This window comes from Lithobates pipiens, unplaced genomic scaffold (genome assembly GCF_037356315.1).
Source record: "Lithobates pipiens isolate NorthernLeopardFrog02 unplaced genomic scaffold, aLitPip1_a1.2 Scaffold_18, whole genome shotgun sequence".
Taxonomy (NCBI): domain Eukaryota; kingdom Metazoa; phylum Chordata; class Amphibia; order Anura; family Ranidae; genus Lithobates; species Lithobates pipiens.
In genome coordinates this window covers 248749019-248770251 of record NW_027507758.1, presented here as the reverse complement: position 1 = coordinate 248770251, position 21233 = coordinate 248749019, and the positions used below count along the sequence as shown (strand labels likewise).

General features: G+C 41.2%; 1 protein-coding gene across 2 annotated transcripts in view; it reads left to right on the top strand.

The window, feature by feature from the left end:
- The window catches only part of ARFGEF3 (ARFGEF family member 3), a 142357-nt gene that overhangs the window by 73636 nt on the left and 47488 nt on the right, over nt 1-21233 (top strand). For both annotated transcript variants that reach the window (XM_077486771.1, XM_077486772.1), the window contains 6 exons: nt 10024-10190; nt 10879-11044; nt 17002-17109; nt 17996-18211; nt 19318-19428; nt 19751-19901. In XM_077486771.1, coding sequence (XP_077342897.1) covers nt 10024-10190; nt 10879-11044; nt 17002-17109; nt 17996-18211; nt 19318-19428; nt 19751-19901 — 919 coding nt within the window. The remainder of the gene's footprint in view (nt 1-10023; nt 10191-10878; nt 11045-17001; nt 17110-17995; nt 18212-19317; nt 19429-19750; nt 19902-21233) is intronic.

The following is a 21233-nucleotide window of genomic DNA, read 5'->3' as shown; positions in this document are numbered from 1 at the left end:
TTCCCTTTGTGACCATGCTAGTTGCCTGGTGTTACTTTTTGAAGGGAGTCATCAAAGGGAGTCCTCTAAGTAAAACAACTATGCAGCCCTGTGGAGTCGGCTTTTAATTCAAATACATGCTACAGGCCATTGACTTAGTAAGGGCTCACCGCAGCACAAAAAAAGCTTCTTCTACAGGTGTTTGAGCTTTTTTTCTCTGCCACTAAACTTCCCTCCATGTTAACGCTATGTGTCCATGCACACTATGGGTATTTTCAGGAACTTCGTGGCAGGGGATTTTAGAGGCAGAAAAAAACGCCTCCAAAGTCGTATTTTGAAGAATTTTTGAGCTAAAAAAACACTTGAATGCACTTTGAGCGTTCAGCGTTTTTCATGTAGAGTGATCAGAAACCATTGTAGTTTCATACATACGGATGCATATATAAATATTGTTCTGCAATGCATGTCATTTGGAAGTGTAAACGCTAATGCTCAAAAACACGTGATAAATGTGATAAAAACATAGCAAAACTCCTTTTCTCCTGGTAGCAGTTTTGGCATTTCCAGGTTATCTAGTGTGTATAAGGCCTAAACTAAGCTGAAGATTCAGTATAGCAGACAGCAGTGATTTTTTTGAAGAAGGTCAGGAAGATGGCATCACTAGTATTTTAATCACAAGAGGTTCCTTTTTAAGTGCATCTATAGCTGCCCATACTCTGTAAAATGTTCTCTCCTTTAGCTTAGTGGACTGAATGAGAGAAATCTATAAATTTCCCTCATCCCTAAAAAACATAGATGAAAGAATCTCTACTGCCGGCTATTACCACCCATGGTTGTCAGAATACTAGAACAGTGGCTACATCTGACTGGATTCAGCTGCTGTTCGATTGTCAATTTTCCACTTTTGATCTTTAAATTGAAGGATTTTGGGCAGGAGGTTGCCAAAAGTGCAAGTTTGTGTATGGCCAAGTTGTCAGTTTGATGAGTGGATGATAACACGGTACTATGGATGGGCTCAGGCATGTTCGGATCATAGTCCCAACCCACCTCAGCGATCCCGCAAGAAAGCCCTCACTGCACACCACCAGTCATAGGCAGTGAGGCATTTCCTGGCCCGTAGCTGCACATACACACACTGCCTGTGAGGATTGCTCAGGTGGGTTGGGACTACAAACTGAACATGCCTGAGCCGATCCCTACACGCTACATTAGGCACCATTTGAAGAACACAAAAGGCAGAAATTTTAAAAGGGCCCATATGCTATGTATTTGCTTCAAGCAATGGTTTCTGTTTTAAAGGATTGGGAAGGCAAGATTTGAGGGGGAATAAAGCTATTTTATTTCTCACTTGTTAATTTCTAAAGCTTTTTTTTTTTTTTTTTTTTTTAATATATCTTCTAAAGACTCAATTCTAAAATGTGCATCACACAATTTATTTAGTCTGCATGTAGTGGTGTTTTACTACTACATCACGATTGATACTACTTTATCGTGTTCAAAAAAATATAATATGATAGAAAAAGCACAGAATGTGCAATAAAAGTAATGAACAAAAAAAATCTCACTGTGTACAATATTTAAAAGTATGAAGACCATACTTGTAATAGCACAGTTGTGCAAGAAAGTACAGCGCTTAAATAAAACAACTTGTGGGAGGGGTAAGGAAGGGTGGGGGGTTGGTCGGAGGGGAACCCAAGGGTATATGCCTGTATGTATCACAATATGAGGAGAAACGCAGAACTCAAATGCCATCGAATCAAGGCTCAAGCAAGGATTCGTCAAAACCAATTGGGAGGAAATGGGCAACTCAGCTTGGTATTCATAGAGACTCTGCCTTGTATGGGTGGCTTCTGTCTTACCATGGATCATGGCCAGCACTATTAATGTTATTTTAATATCCATTATTATAAAATCAATGTAATTCAAATTACAAAGCCTACCACACAATTTATTACTCAAAATTACACTAGCTTTAAGCCGGCGATAACCGAAATTAACAGTGTACAAGAATATAGGGCTTTTCAACCACGGAACACCAATTTCATTAAACATATAGAACAATCTTCATTGATTTTTGTTAGCGACTTTTTGAATAAAATAATTATGAGATAAAAACAGAGTTACAATTACCATATCTACTTCATCATTTGAGTCTCTAGTATTTTTAAATCGCCCTTGGACTCCATGGCGTTTTACTAAATGAGTAGAGCAGGCTTTTTCAAGCAGGGTACAAAATCCCTAAAAATTGCCCACAAATTGTAAACAAGCCAGTGAGTGGTTCAAGATTGTTTTTTTTTTTTTTTTTTTTTTTTTTTTTTGTTACACCTAACCAAAGGTTTTTTTTGTGCAGCATTACGATCTTGGGCACTGTGCAAGCAAGCCCCATGTATTGTAACAACCGGTGATTTAATCCGTTAATAAGTACACTTGAGTAAACATCGTACAAATGCACATCTTTATTTGATGCTCCTCTCTGTCAGAACTGCAATCATGTCAGCTGAGTTGGGGAGAGAAACTGAGGTAGAGGATTAATCTGCACAAGTGGGCAAAAGTGTTTTGCTTTGTTCAGCCCCATACACAGGGGCTGAATTTCGAGCGGCATCAGCCACTTCAATAGAAACTGTCCATTTGGTTCGTGGGTACTGCAGCCGGTCAGACAGAAGGGGCATGACTGAAAAAGGTCTGCCAACCGTCTCCCCATCAGCACTCTCAGCCAATGGCTGCGTTAGTATGGATTGTTAGTACAGCATCTCCAACTGAGCTGTCAGTTTTTTGTTTCATTCAGCCCACTGGGTTGAACAGAAAAAAAATACCAGTGTGTACAAGTCTTAAGAATAAATCGCCTCTAATGTTAGGTGTCATGTGTATGGATGCTGCTGCATTGTGTAAAACTCTAAATTTTGGAATGGGGTGCCTCAAGATTGTCCATAATTTTAAAAGGGGTGCCTTCCAGAAAAAAAAAAAAAGTTGAGAAACATTGGAGTAGAGGTTGTTTACTTAGAAAAGTGTATGTTCATAACTAAAGTGTGTGTTGGTAAATAAAGCAAAGCTATGCTCACTTTAAATACCCAATTATGTGTGATTAAAATTGGTTGAAAGAAATATAAAGGAATAGGATTGGTAAATGTGTATGAAACCAGTCTGTCTAATCCAATTAAAACAGCAAAAAAAGAAAAAACCTGGTGCCAAAGGGCACGGTTGTACCCCTCAGTATTTTAGTAGACAGACATCAATACACATGGTACCCCAATATGACCGTCTGTATGTAGAGCGAGCTGCCCTTTTAAAATGAAGTGGACTATCAAGATGGCACACAAGTTACCACTTTCACTCCTCCATGGCGACATCATAGAGCTGCTGGATGTTAGAGACCTTACGCTCCTCCACCTTTCATTTGAGGATGCCCCACAGGTACTCAGTAGGGTTTAGGTCTGGAGACATGCTTGGCCAGTCCATCACCTTTACCCTCAGCTTCTTTAGCAAGGCAGTGTCTTGGAGGTGTGTTTGGGGTCATTATCATGTTGGAATACTGCCCTGCAGCCCAGTCTCCGAAGGGAGGGCATCATGCTCTGCTTCAGTATGCCACAGTACATGTTGGCATTCATGGTTCCCTCAATGGACTCCCCAGTGCCGGCAGCACTCATGCAGCCCCATACCATGACACTCCCACCACCATGATTGACTGTAGGCAAGACACACTTGCCTTTGTACTTCTCACCTGGTTGCCGCCACACACACTTGACACCATCTGAACCAAATAAGTTTATCTTGGTCTCATCAGACCACAAGAAATGGTTCCAATAATCCATGTCCTTAGTCTGCTTGTCTTCAGCTAACTGGTTGCAGGCTTTCTTGTGCAATATCTTTAGAAGAGGCTTCCTTTGGGACCACAGGCATGCAGACCAATTTGATGCAGTATACGGCGTATGGTCTGAGCACTGACAGGCTGACCGGCCACCTTCCAACCTCTACAGAAATGCTGGCAGTACACATACGTCTATTTCCCAAAGAAAACCTCTGGATATGATGCTGAGGACATGAGCTCAACTTCTTTGGTTGACCATGGCAAGGCCTGTTCTGAGTGAAACCTGCCATTTTAAACCGCTGTATGGTCATGACCACCATGCTGCAGATCACTTTCAGGGTCTAAGCAATCTTCTTGTAGCCTAGGCCATCTTTATGTAGAGCAACGATTCTTTTTTTTTTTTTCAGATCCTCAGAGTTCTTTGCCATGAGGTGCCATGTTGAGCTTTCAGTGACCAGTATGAGATCGTGAGAGTGATAACACCACATTTAACACATCTGCTCCCCCATACACACCTGAGACCTTGTAACACTGAGTCACATAATACCAAGGAGGGAGAATGCATAATTGGGCCCAATTTGGACATTTTCACTTAGGGGTGTACTCACTTTTGTTGCCAGCAGTTTAGACATTAATGGCTGTGTGTTGAGTTATTTTGAGGGCGGAGCAAATTTACACTGTTATGCACGCTGTACACTCACTACTTTACATTGTAGCAAAGTGTAATTTCTTCAGTGTTGTCACATCAAACCATATAATAAAATGTATACAAAAACTTTTTTGTGAGATACTGTACACTTTTCTAAGTAAACAACCTATACTCCAATGTTTCTCAAATATTTTTTTTCTATAAAGCACCCTTTAAAATTATGGATAATCTTGAGGCCCCCATTCCAAAATGTAAAAAAAAAAGGGCTTTGTATAATGCAGCAACATCCATACACATGACACCCAACATTAGAGGGGATTTATTCTTAAGCCTAGTACACACTGGTAGTTTTGTAATAAATGTACCTTTTTATACACACCTGGTCTGTCTACTAAAATCCTGAGGGGTACAACTGTGCCGTTTGGCACCAGGTTTTTCCTTTTCTTGGTTGAAAGAAAGGAATTTTTCTAGCACCTACTTGGTTATTCAACACTGCTTTATCAAATGCATGAACATTGCAAAGTGAAAATACACATTGCTAAGTGAACATTCCCTTTTCTTAGTGAGCAGCCTCTGATCTTTAAGTAAAATAACCCAAAAGACTTTGTGAAACTAATGCCGCGTACACACGACCAGACTTTCTGGCAAACTAGGTCCGATGGTCTTCCCGATGGACTTTCGGCTGAGTTCTGACACTTCCCAACGAACGGACTTGGCCACACACGAACGGACTAAGGCCGCGTACACACGCAGGGACTGTTCGCCCAACTTGGTCCGCTGAACAGTGTTTCGGCGGACAGTCCGCTCGTGTGTGGGCTTCAGCAGACAGTTTCAGCGGACAGTCTGACGAACAAAGTTTTTTGGAAATTCCGTAAAACTGTCCGCTGAAACTTGGTTTGAGCGGACAGTCCGCCCGTGTGTAGGCTTGTTCGTCAAACTAAGTTCCGCGCATGCTCAGAAAGGATTTACACGGCGAAGGTTGCATTGCAGTGTATAGGACGTCGTATTTCTAGTCCCGTCGTACGTGCCGTTCACGTCATCGCGCAAGTTTCGTTCGTCGTGTGTGGCCAAGTCCGTCCATGCTAATTTTGAGCGGACTGTCCGCTCAAACTGTTTGACAAACAAAGTTGGGCGAACAGTCCCCGCGTGTGTACGCGGCCTAAGTCCGTTCGAAAGTCCATTCGTTTTGAACTTGATGACGTAAGACGGGACTAAAAAAGGAAGTTCAAAAGCCAGTAGCCAATAGCTTCCCTTTCGTCGTATTTGGTCCGTCGGACCAGCATACAGACGAACGGTTTTCCCGACAGGAATTGAGTACGTCGGACAGATTTGAAATGTGTTCCTTGGACCTTGTTGTGGGGTCTTTTGTGACCTCTTGGATGAGTCGTCGCTGCGCTCTTGGGGTAATTTTGGGCGGCCGGCCACTCCTGGGAAGGTTCACCACTGTTCCATGTCTTCGCCATTTGTGGCTCTCACTGTGGTTCGCTGGATTCCCAAAGCTTTGGAAATGGCTTTATAACCCTTTCCAGACTGATAGATCTCAATTACTTTCTTTCTCAATTGTTCCTGAATTTCTTTGGGTCTCGGCATGATGTGTAGCTTTTAAGGATCTTCTGGTGGACCTTACTGTGTCAAGCAGCTCCTATTTAACCACTTTCAGACCGGACCATTTTGCTGGTCAATGACCAGAGGTCTTTTTACAATTTGGCACTGCGCTGCTTTAACTGGTAATTGCGCGGTCATGCAATGTTGTACCCAAACAAAATTTGCGTCCTTTTCTTTCCACAAATAGAGCTTTCTTTTGATGGTATTTGATTGCCTCTGCGATTTTTCTTTTTTGCGATATAAATGTAAAAAGACCGCAAATTTTGAAAAAAAAAATGATATTTTCTACTTTTTGTTATTAGAAAAATCCAATAAACTCAATTTTAGTCATACATTTAGGCCAAAATGTATTCAGCCACATATCTTTGGTAAAAAAAAAAGTCAATAACTGTATATTTATTGGTTTGCGCAAAAGTTGTCACATCTACAAACTAAGGTACGTTTTCTGGAATTTACGCAGCTTTTAGTTTACGACTGCCTATCTCATTTCTTGAGGTGCTAAAATGGCAGGGCAGTACAAACCCCCCCCCCCCCCCAAATGACCCCATTTTGGAAAGTAGACCCCCTAAGGAAATTGATAAGTGGCATGTTGAGCCCATTGAATATTTAATTTTTTTGCCTCAAGCGATTGAATAATGACAAAAAAATTTTTTTTTTTTTTTTTTTTTTACACAAAGTTGTCACTAAATGATATATTGCTCACACATGCTATGGGCATATGTGAAATGACACCCCAAAATAAATTCTGCTGCTTCTCCTGAGTACGGGGATACCACATATGTGGGACTTTTTGGGAGCCTAGCCGCATACGGGGCCCCGAAAACCAAGCACCGCCTTCAGGCTTTCTAAGGGCGTAAATTTTTGATTTAACTTCTCACTACCTATTACAGTTTTGAAGGCCATAAAATGCCAAGATGGCACAAAACCCCCACAAATGACCCCAATTTAGAAAGTAGACACCCCAAGCTATTTGCTGAGAGGCATGTTGAGTCCATGGAATATTTTATATTTTGCCACAAGTTGCGGGAAAATTACAAACTTTTTATTTTTATTTTATTTTTTCACAAAGTTGTCACTAAATGATATATTGCTCACGCATGCCATGGGCATATGTGAAATGACACCCCAAAATAAATTCTGCTGCTTCTCCTGAGTATGGGGATACCACATATGTGGGACTTTTTGGGAGCCTAGCCACGTACGGGGCCCCGAAAACAAAGCACCGCCTTCAGGCTTTCTAAGGGCGTTACAGTTTTGAAGGCCATAAAATGCCAAGATGGCACAAACCCCCCCCCCCCCAAATGACCCCATTTTGGAAAGTAGACACTCCTAAATTTAGGGGTACACTAGTGAGACTAGGTAATAAATGGCGGGTGCCCTGAAACTATAAAAAAATAACTAACCAACCAGCGTCACCTGTAACAGTTATATGGTGATCACTGGTGAAAGGGTTAACTAGGGGGCAATCAGGGGGCTTTATGCGGTAGTATATGGGGGTCCCTGGCGCTATAAAAAGCTGCGGCGAACCTAAATACCTACCTGCCTAACTAGCGTCACCTGTGACACTAATACAGCGATCAGAAAAACGATCGCTTATTAGGCTGGGTTCACACTGGAGCGAAGCGGGAATGCCACGAATCCGCGGCGGGTTCCCGCATCGCATGCCTCCCGGCGGCAGTTCACACTGCCCTATGCGAACTGCTGGGAGTGTCAGTGAAATGTTAATGACACCCCCAGATCAGTTTGCATATCGCAGTGCGATCTGCAAACTCGGATCGCATGGTGTGAACACCCATGCGATCCGATTCTGCTGCGGACCAAAAAAAGGGTCCCGTGCAAATTTGCGGCGGGTGCGACGCAAATTCAGCCATACTATCTGTATGGCTGAACTCGAATCGCACAGAGATCGGATGTGATTTGCACTGCAGTGCGGTGCGAATCACATCCGTTCTCATAAACCGCTGCAATGTGAACCCAGCCTTAGTGACACTGGCGACGGGGGGTGATCACGGGGTTAAACCTTTATTGGGGGGGTTAGGGGGCTACCTTAGAACTAAAGGGGGCTAACCCTAACTGCCCTAACAGTTATTACAGTCACAAATGACACCCGCCGGGTGATCAGGGGGTTAAACCTTTATTAGGTAATAAATGGCGGGTGCCCTGAAACTATAAAAAAAATAACTAACCAACCAGCGTCACCTGTAACAGTTATATGGTGATCACTGGTGAAAGGGTTAACCAGGGGGCAATCAGGGGGCTTTATGCGGTAGTATATGGGGGTCCCTGGCGCTATAAAAAGCTGCGGCGAACCTAAATACCTACCTGCCTAACTAGCGTCACCTGTGACACTAATACAGCGATCAGAAAAATGATCGCTTATTAGGCTGGGTTCACACTGGAGCGATGCAGGAACGCCACGAATCCGCGGCGGGTTCCCGCATCGCATGCCTCCCGGCGGCAGTTCACACTGCCCTATGCGAACTGCTGGGAGTGTCAGTGAAATGTTAATGACACCCCCAGATCAGTTCGTATATCGCAGTGCGATCTGCAAACTCGGATCGCATGGTGTGAACACCCATGCGATCCGATTCGGCTGCGGACCAAAAAAAGGGTCCCGTGCGAATTTGCGGCGGGTGCGGCGAATGGCTGAACTCGAATCGCACAGAGATCGGATGTGATTTGCACTGCAGTGCGGTGCGAATCACATCCGTTCTCATAAACCGCTGCAATTTGAACCCAGCCTTAGTGACACTGGCGACGGGGGGTGATCACGGGGTTAAACCTTTATTGGGGGGTTAGGGGGGTACATTAGAACTAAAGGGGGCTAACCCTAACTGCCCTAACAGTTATTACAGTCACAAATGACACCAATGCAAAAAAAAAAATGCAATTGGTGTCACTGTGACTGGGGGGGCAGGGGTAATTGGGGGGTGATCGGGGGGTAAAGGGGGGGTGTGAGTGTGCCTGGCATGTTCTACTGTGAAGTGTCGTGTTGGTGCAACTCACCGATCCTCTCTCCTCGGTGCCGGAACGAAAAATACTGTGTTTACATTACAGGAGAGGAAGTGATGCAATGCTTCACTCCCATTCGTCAGGAGCGATCGCGAGGGGGTGGCCATGAATGAATGGCCGCCCCCTCATCCCGGATCGCTCCTGCACGGATACCGACCGCCGCTGGCACCTGATCGGGCCCCCCACCCGCGGGAAGGCAGGGACGTACAGGTACGCCCATATGCCTGCCCGTGCCATTCTGTCGACGTACATCGTCGTGCGGCGGTCGGCAAGTGGTTAAGTGATGCCTTGATTGTGAACAGGTGTGGCAATAATCAGGCCTGGGTGTGGCTAGAGAAATTGAACTCAGGTGTGGACAACCACAGTTATAGTATGTTTTAACAAGGGGGGCAATCACTTTTTCACACAGGGCCATGATGGTTTGGATTTTTTTTCACCTTTAATAATAAACACCTTCATTTACAAATTGCATTTTGTGTTTACTTGTGTTGTCCTTGACTATTGTTTAAATTGGTTTGATGTTCCGAAACACTTAAGTGTGACAAACATGCAAAGGAACAGGAAATGAGGAAGGGGGCAAACACTTTTTCACACCACTGTACACATATGTGTTTTTCAGGAATTTAGAAGCAGCGTGTTCAGGAGCATTAGCATTGTTGGCAAAAAAAAAAAAAACAGCAGGCTTGTCTAAACGCGCTCAAGCACTGAGAATTAATATTCTGGGCAATTAAGTAAATTTCCAGTTGCTTAATGTGCCTAAACATGCCTAAATGCATTTATGTGAGTTTTTGATGTTGCTTTTCTCCTGACTGTTAAAAGAGCTGGACAAACATGGGGCCTAGTGAGGGCACAGATTAGTTGTATTATTATGCTCCTATGGAGCTAGAGATGGGATACTGTAATGTGAAAAGCAACAGTTTAGCAAAGTGTTCCTGTATTCAACTGTGTTTAATTTGTATACAATGTTTCATAGGTGTAATGCATTCTCCAGGCTTTGAAAATAATGGTGGCGCAAGTGTCCAGACGCTTTTGAATGCAGACAGTCTGTATGTTGCATCGTTTTATGCTCTTCTGCTAAACTTAAAGCTTGCCAACAGTGATTATTACAGAAAGAAGACCGCTTTGGCACCAGTGACACTAGTAAGTGTGATGTTTGTGTTATACAAATGCAGTGATCTTAGCATCCTCCTAGCTTTCATTTTGTTACAAGGTAAGGCTTTGTTTAAACTCTTTATTTTACAAGTTATCATTTAATACGAAGCGCAGCTATGACTATATTATATATTATATATATTATATTATATATGCTTGGTAACTTGGTAATCCAGATGGGTTTATTTTAACCAAGAGAGTGGGTGCCTTCACCGAGTCATTTGGCTGTATGTGTGCATTAGGTAAATATGAAATATAAAATATTACTTATTAATATATTCATACACACACACACATATGCATATACAGTGTGTATGTGTGTGTATATATATATATATATATATATATATATATATATATATATATATATATATATATATATATATATATATATATATAGATGTATCTGGCTATTTTTAAAGTAATTTGTTAGTTTTATACAATGATTAAATAAATTCCATATCCTTTAGTAATTTACATCCCCCTACCTCCCAGTGTTCAGTGCTGGAAAATGTTTGTAAATTCTGAAGGCAATCTAGCCCAATTTTGACCATGTCGGCTGGCCTACAAGAAGTAGTATTGCTCAAAATGTGAAGATATTCGTTTTTATCTTTAAACAAATGCATATAATCGCCTTATTAATGTCTTTGTAATTTTTTATTTTGTTACGGAACAGAAAGAGTTCATGAAGCAGATACAGTCGAGTGGAGTGTTGCTAGTGTTCTCCCAGGCCTGGATTGAGGAGCTCTATCACCAAGTTCTAGACAGAAACATGCTTGGAGAGTCTGGGTACTGGGGGATCCCAGAGGGACACTGTCTCCCCCTAATTACTATGCTCATTAGTAAGTAATGCTATGTTGGTTATCAGCTGTTCATGTATAGAAGTAAAAATAAAATTAAAAAAAAAACACAAAAAATGTTTCTGAAGATATTTTATAATCCGGTGTTTGCTCAATCCACACATCACCATTATTCTTTTATACTGCCTTAAAGTGGTTGTAAACCCTGTACTACCACTTTTACACACGTCTATAATAAGGCTTACCTGTAGGTACCGTTAATGTCTCCTAAACTTGCACAGTTTAGGATATATTCACTGTATCTGCGTGTGCCGACGTCATCGGCACATGCACATTGAAGAAATGGCTGGGTCGTGCCATTCCTTCAGTAGCTGTGCCATGATCGGTGGCCCCCATGCACATGTGTGGGAGTGATGTCATTGCGGCTCCTGCCAATCACAGCGCCAGAGCCCGCAAACCCGGAAATAACTCCAGGAGACATGTCGCTGGTCACAGCGGTGTATGGGGACTGCTGCAACAGCTTTGATATAAGGTAAGTATTTCATAATGAGCTAGTATGCGATACATACTAGCTCATTATGCCTTTTGTCTTTCAGGTTTTTTTTGTTTTTTTTGGAGAGTTTACAACCACTTTAAGCTGGCTATACACTATTAGATTTCCGAATGAAAATTCAAACAAACATTTGTACCAAAAATTTCAGTACATATGATGGCTTGACAAATTTGAAAGTTGATTAAAATTGAATTAACTTTTGACATTTGATTTTGTAACGAATTAACTTACCTGAAGGAAAACCACACTTAAAAAAAAACAAAAAAAATTAGAAAATGGTTCCATCCTGCTCCTTTGGATTTTATCATCACTGCAGCTGAAATTGAAAGTCGATTTGACCCCACTAACAATTATAAAATCAATTGATTGTTCTTTAGTCATCCAGACTGTGCATATGTAGTTATTTTTGCATGTGATAGCTTTCCCTATTGTTATCATACAAAATGTATGCTTTGGTCCTCGGGGGAACCTTCCTAGAGTATAAACTGCTCTGATTATTTAATGGCTGGTCTGGTCATCAGAAAGCATAAATATTTAATGCTGTGTGAACTTATTTTTTTGTAATCGGTATGTGTACGATCAGGTATAATGCAATTCTATCACAATCATGAATGCTTTATATAACATTAAAATTCAGAATATTGGTCAACGTGGACATCCTCTAAATTCAGTCATGTACAATGCCTTGAAAAAGTTCACACCCCTTTAAAATTTTCCAAATTTTGTCATGTTACAACCAAAAACATACCGTATATACTCGAGTATAGGTCAATCCGAATATAAGCCGAGGCCCCTAATTTACCACAAAAAAAAATGGGAAAACTTATTGACTCGTGTATAAGCCGAGGGTGAGGCATGCCTGTCCAGCCTGCCTGTGTGTCCAGCCTGCCTGTGTGTCCAGCCTGCCTGTGTGTCCAGCCTGTGTCCCGAGCCTGTGTCCCGAGCCTGTGTCCTTCTGCACATACGGCGGCCATGCCAGGATCGCCACACCTCTTCTCGTCTGTGACAGACAGCGGCCATTCCACTGTGATAGGCGGAACACTCAATTTCCCAGCAGTCTGTGTTCCGCCTATCACGGACATCCTCTCATCCTCGTCCGTAGTATGAGGATGAGCGGATGTCCGTGATAGGCGGACCACTGACTGCTGGGAAATTGAGTGTTCCGCCTATCACAGACAGGGAGGCGCGGCTTTTGAATAGGGGAATGGCCGCCGTCTGTCTGCTCGACACGCTGATCGGGTAGACAGACGGCGGTGACTCGAGTATAAGCCGAGGGGGGCACTTTCAGCCTAAAAAAAGAGGCTGAAAATCTCGGCTTATACTCGAGTATATACGGTAAGTATATTTTATGTGATAGACCAACACAAAGTGGCACATAATTGTGAAGTGGAAGGTAAATTATAAATGGTTTTCATATTTTTTACAAATAAATATCTGAAAAGTTTGGCGTGCATCTGTGTTCATCGCCCTAAGTAAATACTTTGTAGAACCACCTTTCTCTGTAATTACAACTGCAAGTATTTTTTTGGGTATGTCTCTACCAGCTTTGCACATCTAGAGTGAAGGTTTTGCCTATTCTTCTTTGCGAAATAGCTCAAGTTCTGTCAGATTGGATGGAGGGTGTCTGTGAACAGCAATTTTCAAGTTTTGACACAGATTCGCAATTGGATTTAGGTCTGGACTTTAACTGAGCGATTATAACACATGAATATGCTTTGATCTAAACCATTCCATTGTAGCTCTGGCTGTAGGTTTAGGGTCGTTGTCTCAAGTCTTTCACAGACTCTAAAGCCCCGTACACACGGTTGGATTTTCCGACGGAACATGTTCGATGGGAGCCTTTTGTCGGAAATTCCGACCTTGTGTAGGCTCCATCGGACATTTTCCATCGGAATTTCTGTCGCACAAAATTTGAAATCTGGTTCTCAAATTTTCCAACAACAAAATCCGCTTGCATAAATTCCGATCGCGTGTACACAATTCCGATGCACAAAGTGCCATGCATGCTCGGAATCAAGCAGAAGAGCCACACTGGCTATTGAACTTCAATTTTCTCTGCTTGTCGTACGTGTTGTACGTCACCGTGTTCTTGACGTTTGGAATTTCCGACAACATTGTGTGACCATGTGTATGGAAGACAAGTTTGAGCCAACATCCATCGGAAAAAATCCCATGGATTTTGTTGTTGGAATGTGTGAGGGTGTGTACGCGGCATAACAGGTTTTCTTCTAAGATCGCCCTGTATTTGTCTCCATCCATCTTCCCATAAACTCTGACCAGCTTCCCTGTCCCTGCTGAAGAAAAGTATCCCCACAACCTCCAAGAGCTTTACAGAACAGCTGTATTTATACTGAGATTAAATTACACACAGGTGGATTCTATTTACTAATTAGGTGACTTCTGAAAGCAATCGGTTCCACTATATTTTATTTAGAGGTATCAGAGTAAAGGGGGGCTGAATACAAATGCAGGCCACACTTTTCAGATATTTATTTGTAAAAAATTTTGAAAACCATTTATGATTTTCCTTCCACTTCAAAATGATGTGCCACTTTGTGTTGGTCTATCTCATAAAACCCCCAAAAATACATTTACATTTCTGGTTGTAACATGCCAAAATGTGTATAAAAAATTTAAAGGGGTATGAATACTTTTTCAAGGCACTGTATCTACTGACAACCCTCAAGAGCGATGAGATTTTGAATGTGTTCTTTTAAAGTAGACTTCCATATAATAAACAGATACACCCTAAAATGGACCTTCCGCTCATCGGAATCCTCCCCCCCTCCGGCACCACAATTGGCACCTTTCAGGGGAGAGGGGGGGTGCAGTTACCTGGATAATCCAGGTAAATGCACCCACTTCCGGGATAGCTCTCTGCGGAAAGGGGCGTAGATTACGCCCCTTTCCGCAAGTGCCCGCCCCTTTCCGCAAGTGCCCCGCTGCCTGCTGGGAAAACACACAGATCCCAGAGGCAGCGGGGACCGTCCTTATTGCGCAGCGCGGCTCGCGCATTCGCAGTAGGGAACCGGGAAATGAAGCCGAAAGGCTCCATTTCCTGATTCCCATACCCAAGATGGCGGCGGCAGCACCCGAGAAACGATCTACAGATCGACTTCGGGTGCCGACATCGCGGGCGCGCTGGACAGGTAAGTGTCACTATTTTAAAAGTCAGCAGCTGCAGTATTTGTAGCTGCTGGCTTTTAAAAAAAAAAAAAAAAAACGCGGAGTCCCGGCGGACTCCTGCTTTAATGACAATAAAGCTAAAGCTGTCCCTAGTACAAATAGAATAAAAGAGAACAATCTCAGTGCGCACCTTACATTGTGGGTTTGCACTATAAAACATACCTGTGTTTTGTACACTTTTTCCTACCACGTTGATTATAAGGTTAGCTTTGTTTGTGATATACTGTATTTACAAGGGGCTACATAAAGAAAACCTGGGGACGGAACAAAGGAACTAAAGCAGAATCTTATATAAAGGCATTAAAGTACAGTGACCTAACATTTTTTAATGTTTTGATCTCCTGGAAAATTATCCAAGAAATTATATTTTAATGCTTCCATGTATAATTCATGAGTGTGCATATGTCGGCAGACATTTTTGCATTACATATGAAGATTTTTCTTCCTGTTCACTATTACTTAAAGCTCTCTCAATGCAAGTTGACCATATTAGAGACTCTGTGAAAGTATTGCAATCACTGTATCTGTAGGAGAAACGGATTTTATTTCTGAAGTTGTTGTTAAAGCCGAACTCCTAGTCTGCACAAATGTTCTCCCAATGGCAAACTAGTTTCTTACCTTATCACTGTTTAGTGTGCTTTTTGTTTCCTTACTACTTTTTCTGTATACTGCCTTAACTATATCTAGCTCAGACCTTCAGGGCTGTCGTCCCAGTTCATGAGTTGGGTAACTGGTGGTACTATTACCACATCCTTGAACTTTTTGCAGGACATTGCTGATGTCCTTATGTCAGCACGGCCTAGAGGGGGTGGATCTGGTTTGTGGACCTCCCCAGTCTTCCTCTACCCAAATATTCCCATGGATTTTGACATAGGAGCCTCATGTCAAAATTCATGGGCATAGCATCCTTTTCCAAGTGGCCATACATCACAATTACCTAGTGGAAATGCTAAGATGACACGAGGTGTACAAATCTAGGTGTAATCCTTTATCAGTTGCCCATTGGGAGAGGGAGATTTGGGTGGAAAGGGGGATTAATCCCAGAGGTCAGCCTTAAAGAATAAGTTCACTTTTCTACAAAAAATAATAAATGCACATCTTTTTGCAGGTAAAATTATTTGCATTTATTATTTTTTATAGTAGGAGCTTGTAAAGCATTGCACCAGCCATCAGATCTCCTGCACACTGTCAGTGTACCAGGTTACCTTTACATCCCATGCGGGTAAGAGGATACTCTCTGACGGGAAGACTCCATGAACTACCACAGCGCTAAATAGTGCCATAGTAGTTCGAGAACTATAAGCTGACAGCCGCTAAGGATGTTGGGGCTTGTAGTTCATTCACACATGAACTATGATGCGGCCATGTGGGCGGAGTGCCGCATGCCTGCACTGTTTTCAAAAAGTGACAGTACCGTGAACTTTTTGCCATACTGCTGTCACCAGGAGAGAGAGCAGTGGGCGGCAGCTGCAGCATTGGGAACATGTTACATGTTCCACCCTAAAATCAAGTGTAACATGTTCCCAAAGGTGAACTTATCCTTTAAGGGCTGGTTTACACTATAATTTCTGTGTTCTGGATGCTTTCTTCCAAATGTGTTTACATGCATTTTTGATGTGTTATCAATGTATTTTAGTGCATTTTTTTATTCTGACTTGAAAAATCAGGTGTATTTTTTGGTGCATTAACATCTATGTATTCTGGTGCATTTACGTGCGTTTTGTTGCATTCTAGATGTGTTCCATACAGAAAAAAAATGTAGCAGGTTCTACTTGTGCTGACTGCACTGATTTTGATGCAGAATAAAAATGCACTGGACTGCCTCTGGTGTGAATCGGCCCCAAACAAGGAAGATATGTATTTAAAGTAAAATACAAGTAGCCACTAGAGGGGCAGCAGAATTCTGAGTTTCTACTACAATAATCATACTTAATGTGATTGTAGCCGTATTAGTGCAATTGTGACAGAGAAAATTGAGTACTGTCCGTGATACTTTTTTTATTTGCACTAACATACAAATTTTCTGAAAAATTGTATGTTAGTGCAAATAAAAAAAAGTATCACGGACAGTACTCAATTTTCTCTACTACAATAATCAAAATATGCAAAGTCACATTAAACATTACAATAACTCAAATATAGGCACTCATAAAATGCACTATAGTTTCCATTTAACTTAAGAAGGAAAGACTTCTGTAGTATCTGGCAGCTTGCTTTGGTTGTATATATCACTTATATTTCCTTCAATTGCTAATTGTAGATATTGATGGCTTGGGAAGCAGCGCTATTGGTGGACAACTCCAAGCTTCTTTGTCAACACAGTCTCCACTCCCTCCTGAGAAGAATATGGATCCATCAAGTCTAGCAGGTATGTTGACTTTACTCTCATGGTGTATTCAAATTGTTCCTCACATGTTCCTAAGTAGCTCAACCCTTCCTTACTGTATGGCAGGGTCCTTGCTTTGAGCATTTTGCCTTTTCCTTAAAAGTGACTGACTATATCCTAAATTCTGGCAGTTTACTTTTTTTTATTTTTTTTTGTAAATTAGACTGTTATGCTGCATACACACGAGTGGAATGTCAGACGGGAGCTTTTCATCATATATTCAGATCGTGTGTATGCCCCATTGGACTTTTGTAAATCGAAAATTCTGACGGACCTATAAATAGAACATGTTCTAAATATTTCCGGTGGAACCAATTCCTATCAGGAAAACCACTCGTCTGTCTGCTGTTCCGATGGACCAAAAACACACATGCTTTGAAGCAAGTACAAGACGGAAGCTATTGGCTACTGGCTATTGAACTTCCTTTTTCTAGTCCAGTCGTACGTGTTGTACGTCACCGCATTCTTGACGGTCGGAATTTGGTGTGATCCTGTGTACGCAAGACAGTTTCAGCTGAATTCCATTGGAACTCCGTCAAAAAAACCTTCAGAGTTTATTCCAACGGGAAAACTGGTCGTGTGTACAGGGCATTAGAAATGTAAAACTGATGCTGTTGCTACTCTGGTCTGGGTGTCTAAATATTTAATTGTTATTATCATTATATTTTTAAGGTCTTTGTTTATTGTTAATGGCACAATACAAGAGAACATTGTCATATTATTTATATATATATATGTGTGTGTGTGTGTGTGTGTGTGTGTGTGTATATATATATATATATATATATATATATATATATATATATATATATATATATATATATATATATATATATATGACAATCTCTTGATTTGTTCTCTGCTCTAGGTGTGGCTTTTGCCCGATTCATACTAATTGGATGTTGGAAGAACCTGATTGACACCTTATCTGCTCCTCTTACTGGACGCATGGCAGGGAGCTCTAAAGGCTTATCTTTTATACTGGGTGCTGAAGGTGTGAAGGAGCAAAATCAGAAAGAGAGAGATGCCATCTGTATGAGCCTAGATGGTCTCAGGAAAGCTGCCCGTCTCAGCTGTGCCTTGGGTATGCGTTTTATTTTTTTTTTATTTTTTTATTTTTTTTTGTTTTTTGCTCATTTGATCAAATTGCTTTGATATTGCACTTCTCATTCCAAGGTGATTTGTTAAGCATGCATCAGTTTATCTTTCCCCTCTAGGATCCAATGTCCCTACACAATTTCTATATACCCGAGATGCGTCCTACTATAGAATAAAAATGGACAAGGGGAAAACTTTGAATGATTGTATCAGATTCATTTGGCCCTTCATGCGGCCATAAAGTACAAGAGCGAGAGAGCGCACACCAGCCCTAGTGCATTAACGTTTATTAAACTTAGTATAAGATTAAAAAAGCCAAGTATATCACTCACAAACAGCCGATTTGGTAGTTGCATTAACAATTAAAGCCTCCACGGCTGCCTCCTTCCTATGCGGCCATAAAGAGATAATGATAATCCAATAGGCTGGTTTAGATGGCCTATTGGCACCCACTGATACAGCTGGCTAAGAGGTAGCGCTACTTATCTTCAGGTACAATCTGACTAGGGCCATTTCTTTCAGGCAACTTACTTGCTGAATATTCACTAAGGTTTTAGAGGAAATCTTTAATTTTTGTTTCTCAGTAGAGCTTTACATTACCAATAGGATAGAATGCCTATCTCCATGGTTATTGCTTCTCCAAATAATTAATTAGTACCGGCCCCTTTTTGGCTATTTGTTCCTCTCCATTCACATAAATGAATGTCATGACCGAGCCAAGCTTACAATTTTATGGATTACTCCACAGGCAGTTTATCATGAGTATGATCAGACCATGCCTGCACTAATGGTGTCTATATAAGTCTTTAGGGAGCTTTATTAATGTATTATGCTTTTTTACTAGGGAGCAGTTGATGGTTATTTTTCATGTTCATTTGCACATATATACTGTAAGATATTAGTAAGTGATCTCTTCCATTTTTCCCTATCATTACCATAAATTTGCAACCTTAGTGATGTGCTTGTCAGACAATTAACAAACCTTTACAACTGATTGAAAATGTGTCAGTCACAGAACTATTTTTCAGGGATGCCTTTATTATAGCTTCAGTCAACATTATAATCCATACCTTTTTTGCATTTTGTTTTAAGGGGTCGCTGCTAACTGCGCATCAGCACTGGCTCAAATGGCAGCAGCATCCTGTGTTCAAGAAGAGAAAGACGATAAGGAAAACTCTGAACATAGTGACACAATTACACAAGGTATACTGTTCTTTCAGACTTGTGCTGCTTATTTTATATTTGATACAGCAATCTGATACAGCACTGTAAAGTGTGGTGTAAAACGTTTCCTATGCAACCTGTTCATATCGGTGGATTCATAGTGATAAAACTTTAAAGTGGTATACCTTTTAAGTAAAATTGTAATATACCTTTAAGTAAAAATGTAATCTACTGCACATCAAAACCAAAATTGTTTATATGAAACAAAAACAAAAAAAATGTTTTTATGGTCCTAAACACCAGGACATGGTGATATGATGATGTATATCTATGATGTATATTTATTATTATGTTTATACAGTAAAACAGAGGGTGGAACAAAAACTGGAACAGATGGGTAAACAAGGAGGATATCGACTGCATAATGCACATGTGCTCTGCATGGATGCAATACTTGGTGTCGGCTTAGAGATGGGAAGTCACAACCAAGACTGCTGGCCACACGTGTTCAGGTACAGAATGATAGTTGCCCTGCACCTTGTATTGCTCAGTTTGCATGTATAAGAGATGAGAGGGGATTTATACTCTGTTCTGTTCATTATCATCTATTGCCATTTGCAAGTACTGTATTATTTTGATGGGGGTTTCTTAACTGGAATCTACACAATGGGGGTTATTTACGAAAGGCAAATCAACTTTGCATTACAAGTGCAAAGCGCACTTGAAATTGCACTGAAAGTGCACTTGGAAGTGCAGTCGCTGTAAATCTGAGGGGTAGATCTGAAATGAGGGGAAGTGTATCAAAGGTGGAAAAGGATCCAATAGGAGGTGGAGAGTCTCATTTACTCTTTGATGCCACTTACCATAATATACGAGGTGAGAGTTTTGTGAGACTGATGTTCTAGGAAGCTATCTATAGAGTCATTTATGGACATATATGGTTGCTGATTCATTAATGTAACAGTACACCAACTGTGTTCACCACTTTATTCCTCCTGTATTACCTATTCTCCCTGGAAGATTGGAAAACATTTATCGATTCCTTTTTTGTGGAGAACAGTTTTACACACCTATTTATTGATTTGCACTTTATTGCAGCATCTTGCACATGAACTGGACATTTGGTATTATATTTTTGCACACAATGTTTATGTGCTTTTTGAGAAGCTCCCATTAATTGAACTTTAAGACTTTTAGACTTTTTTTACTCCTAGGAGAATTGCACTGTGTGGTTTGCTTGTTATAACACTTAATATTTCTGTGCGAGATCACTTTGTATTTATTATTACCATATTGCTACATTTAGAGGTGCCTCTCTTTTTTTATACTCTGTAATTCCTTTGGGATTTTGCCTCTAATCCCCTTGTGGAGGAGGCCATTAGGACGTTTTATGGTTACACAACCTATCACATTGCTAGAATCGTTTTTATATGGACTATAAACTGAAAGACCTATAAATGGTTGTGGAACGAATCATCTGAGTTTCCATTATTTGTTATGGGGAAATTCACTTTGATATAAGAGTGTTTTGGCTTACAAGCATGTTTGCTGAACTAATTTTGCTCGCAATCCAAGGTTTTACTGTATAGGAAATTTTTGCACTAATCGTTTCCTCTACCAGTTGCTATGTGCTATCACCAGCCACTCAGGGCATATGTTGCTGGGTGCCCCCACAACTGCCTGCATTTTTTTTATTTGTTCCTGTGATGCTTTGGAAGTCCAGTCCTCTCCCTGCTTGTCCAACCTGTGTAGCACAGAGTCGAGTGAAGTGTTCCGACACTCTTTCCTCCTCTGTTCTCTTGGCTCTGTGCTGTTCTGATGATTTGGGGAAAAAAAGCACATGC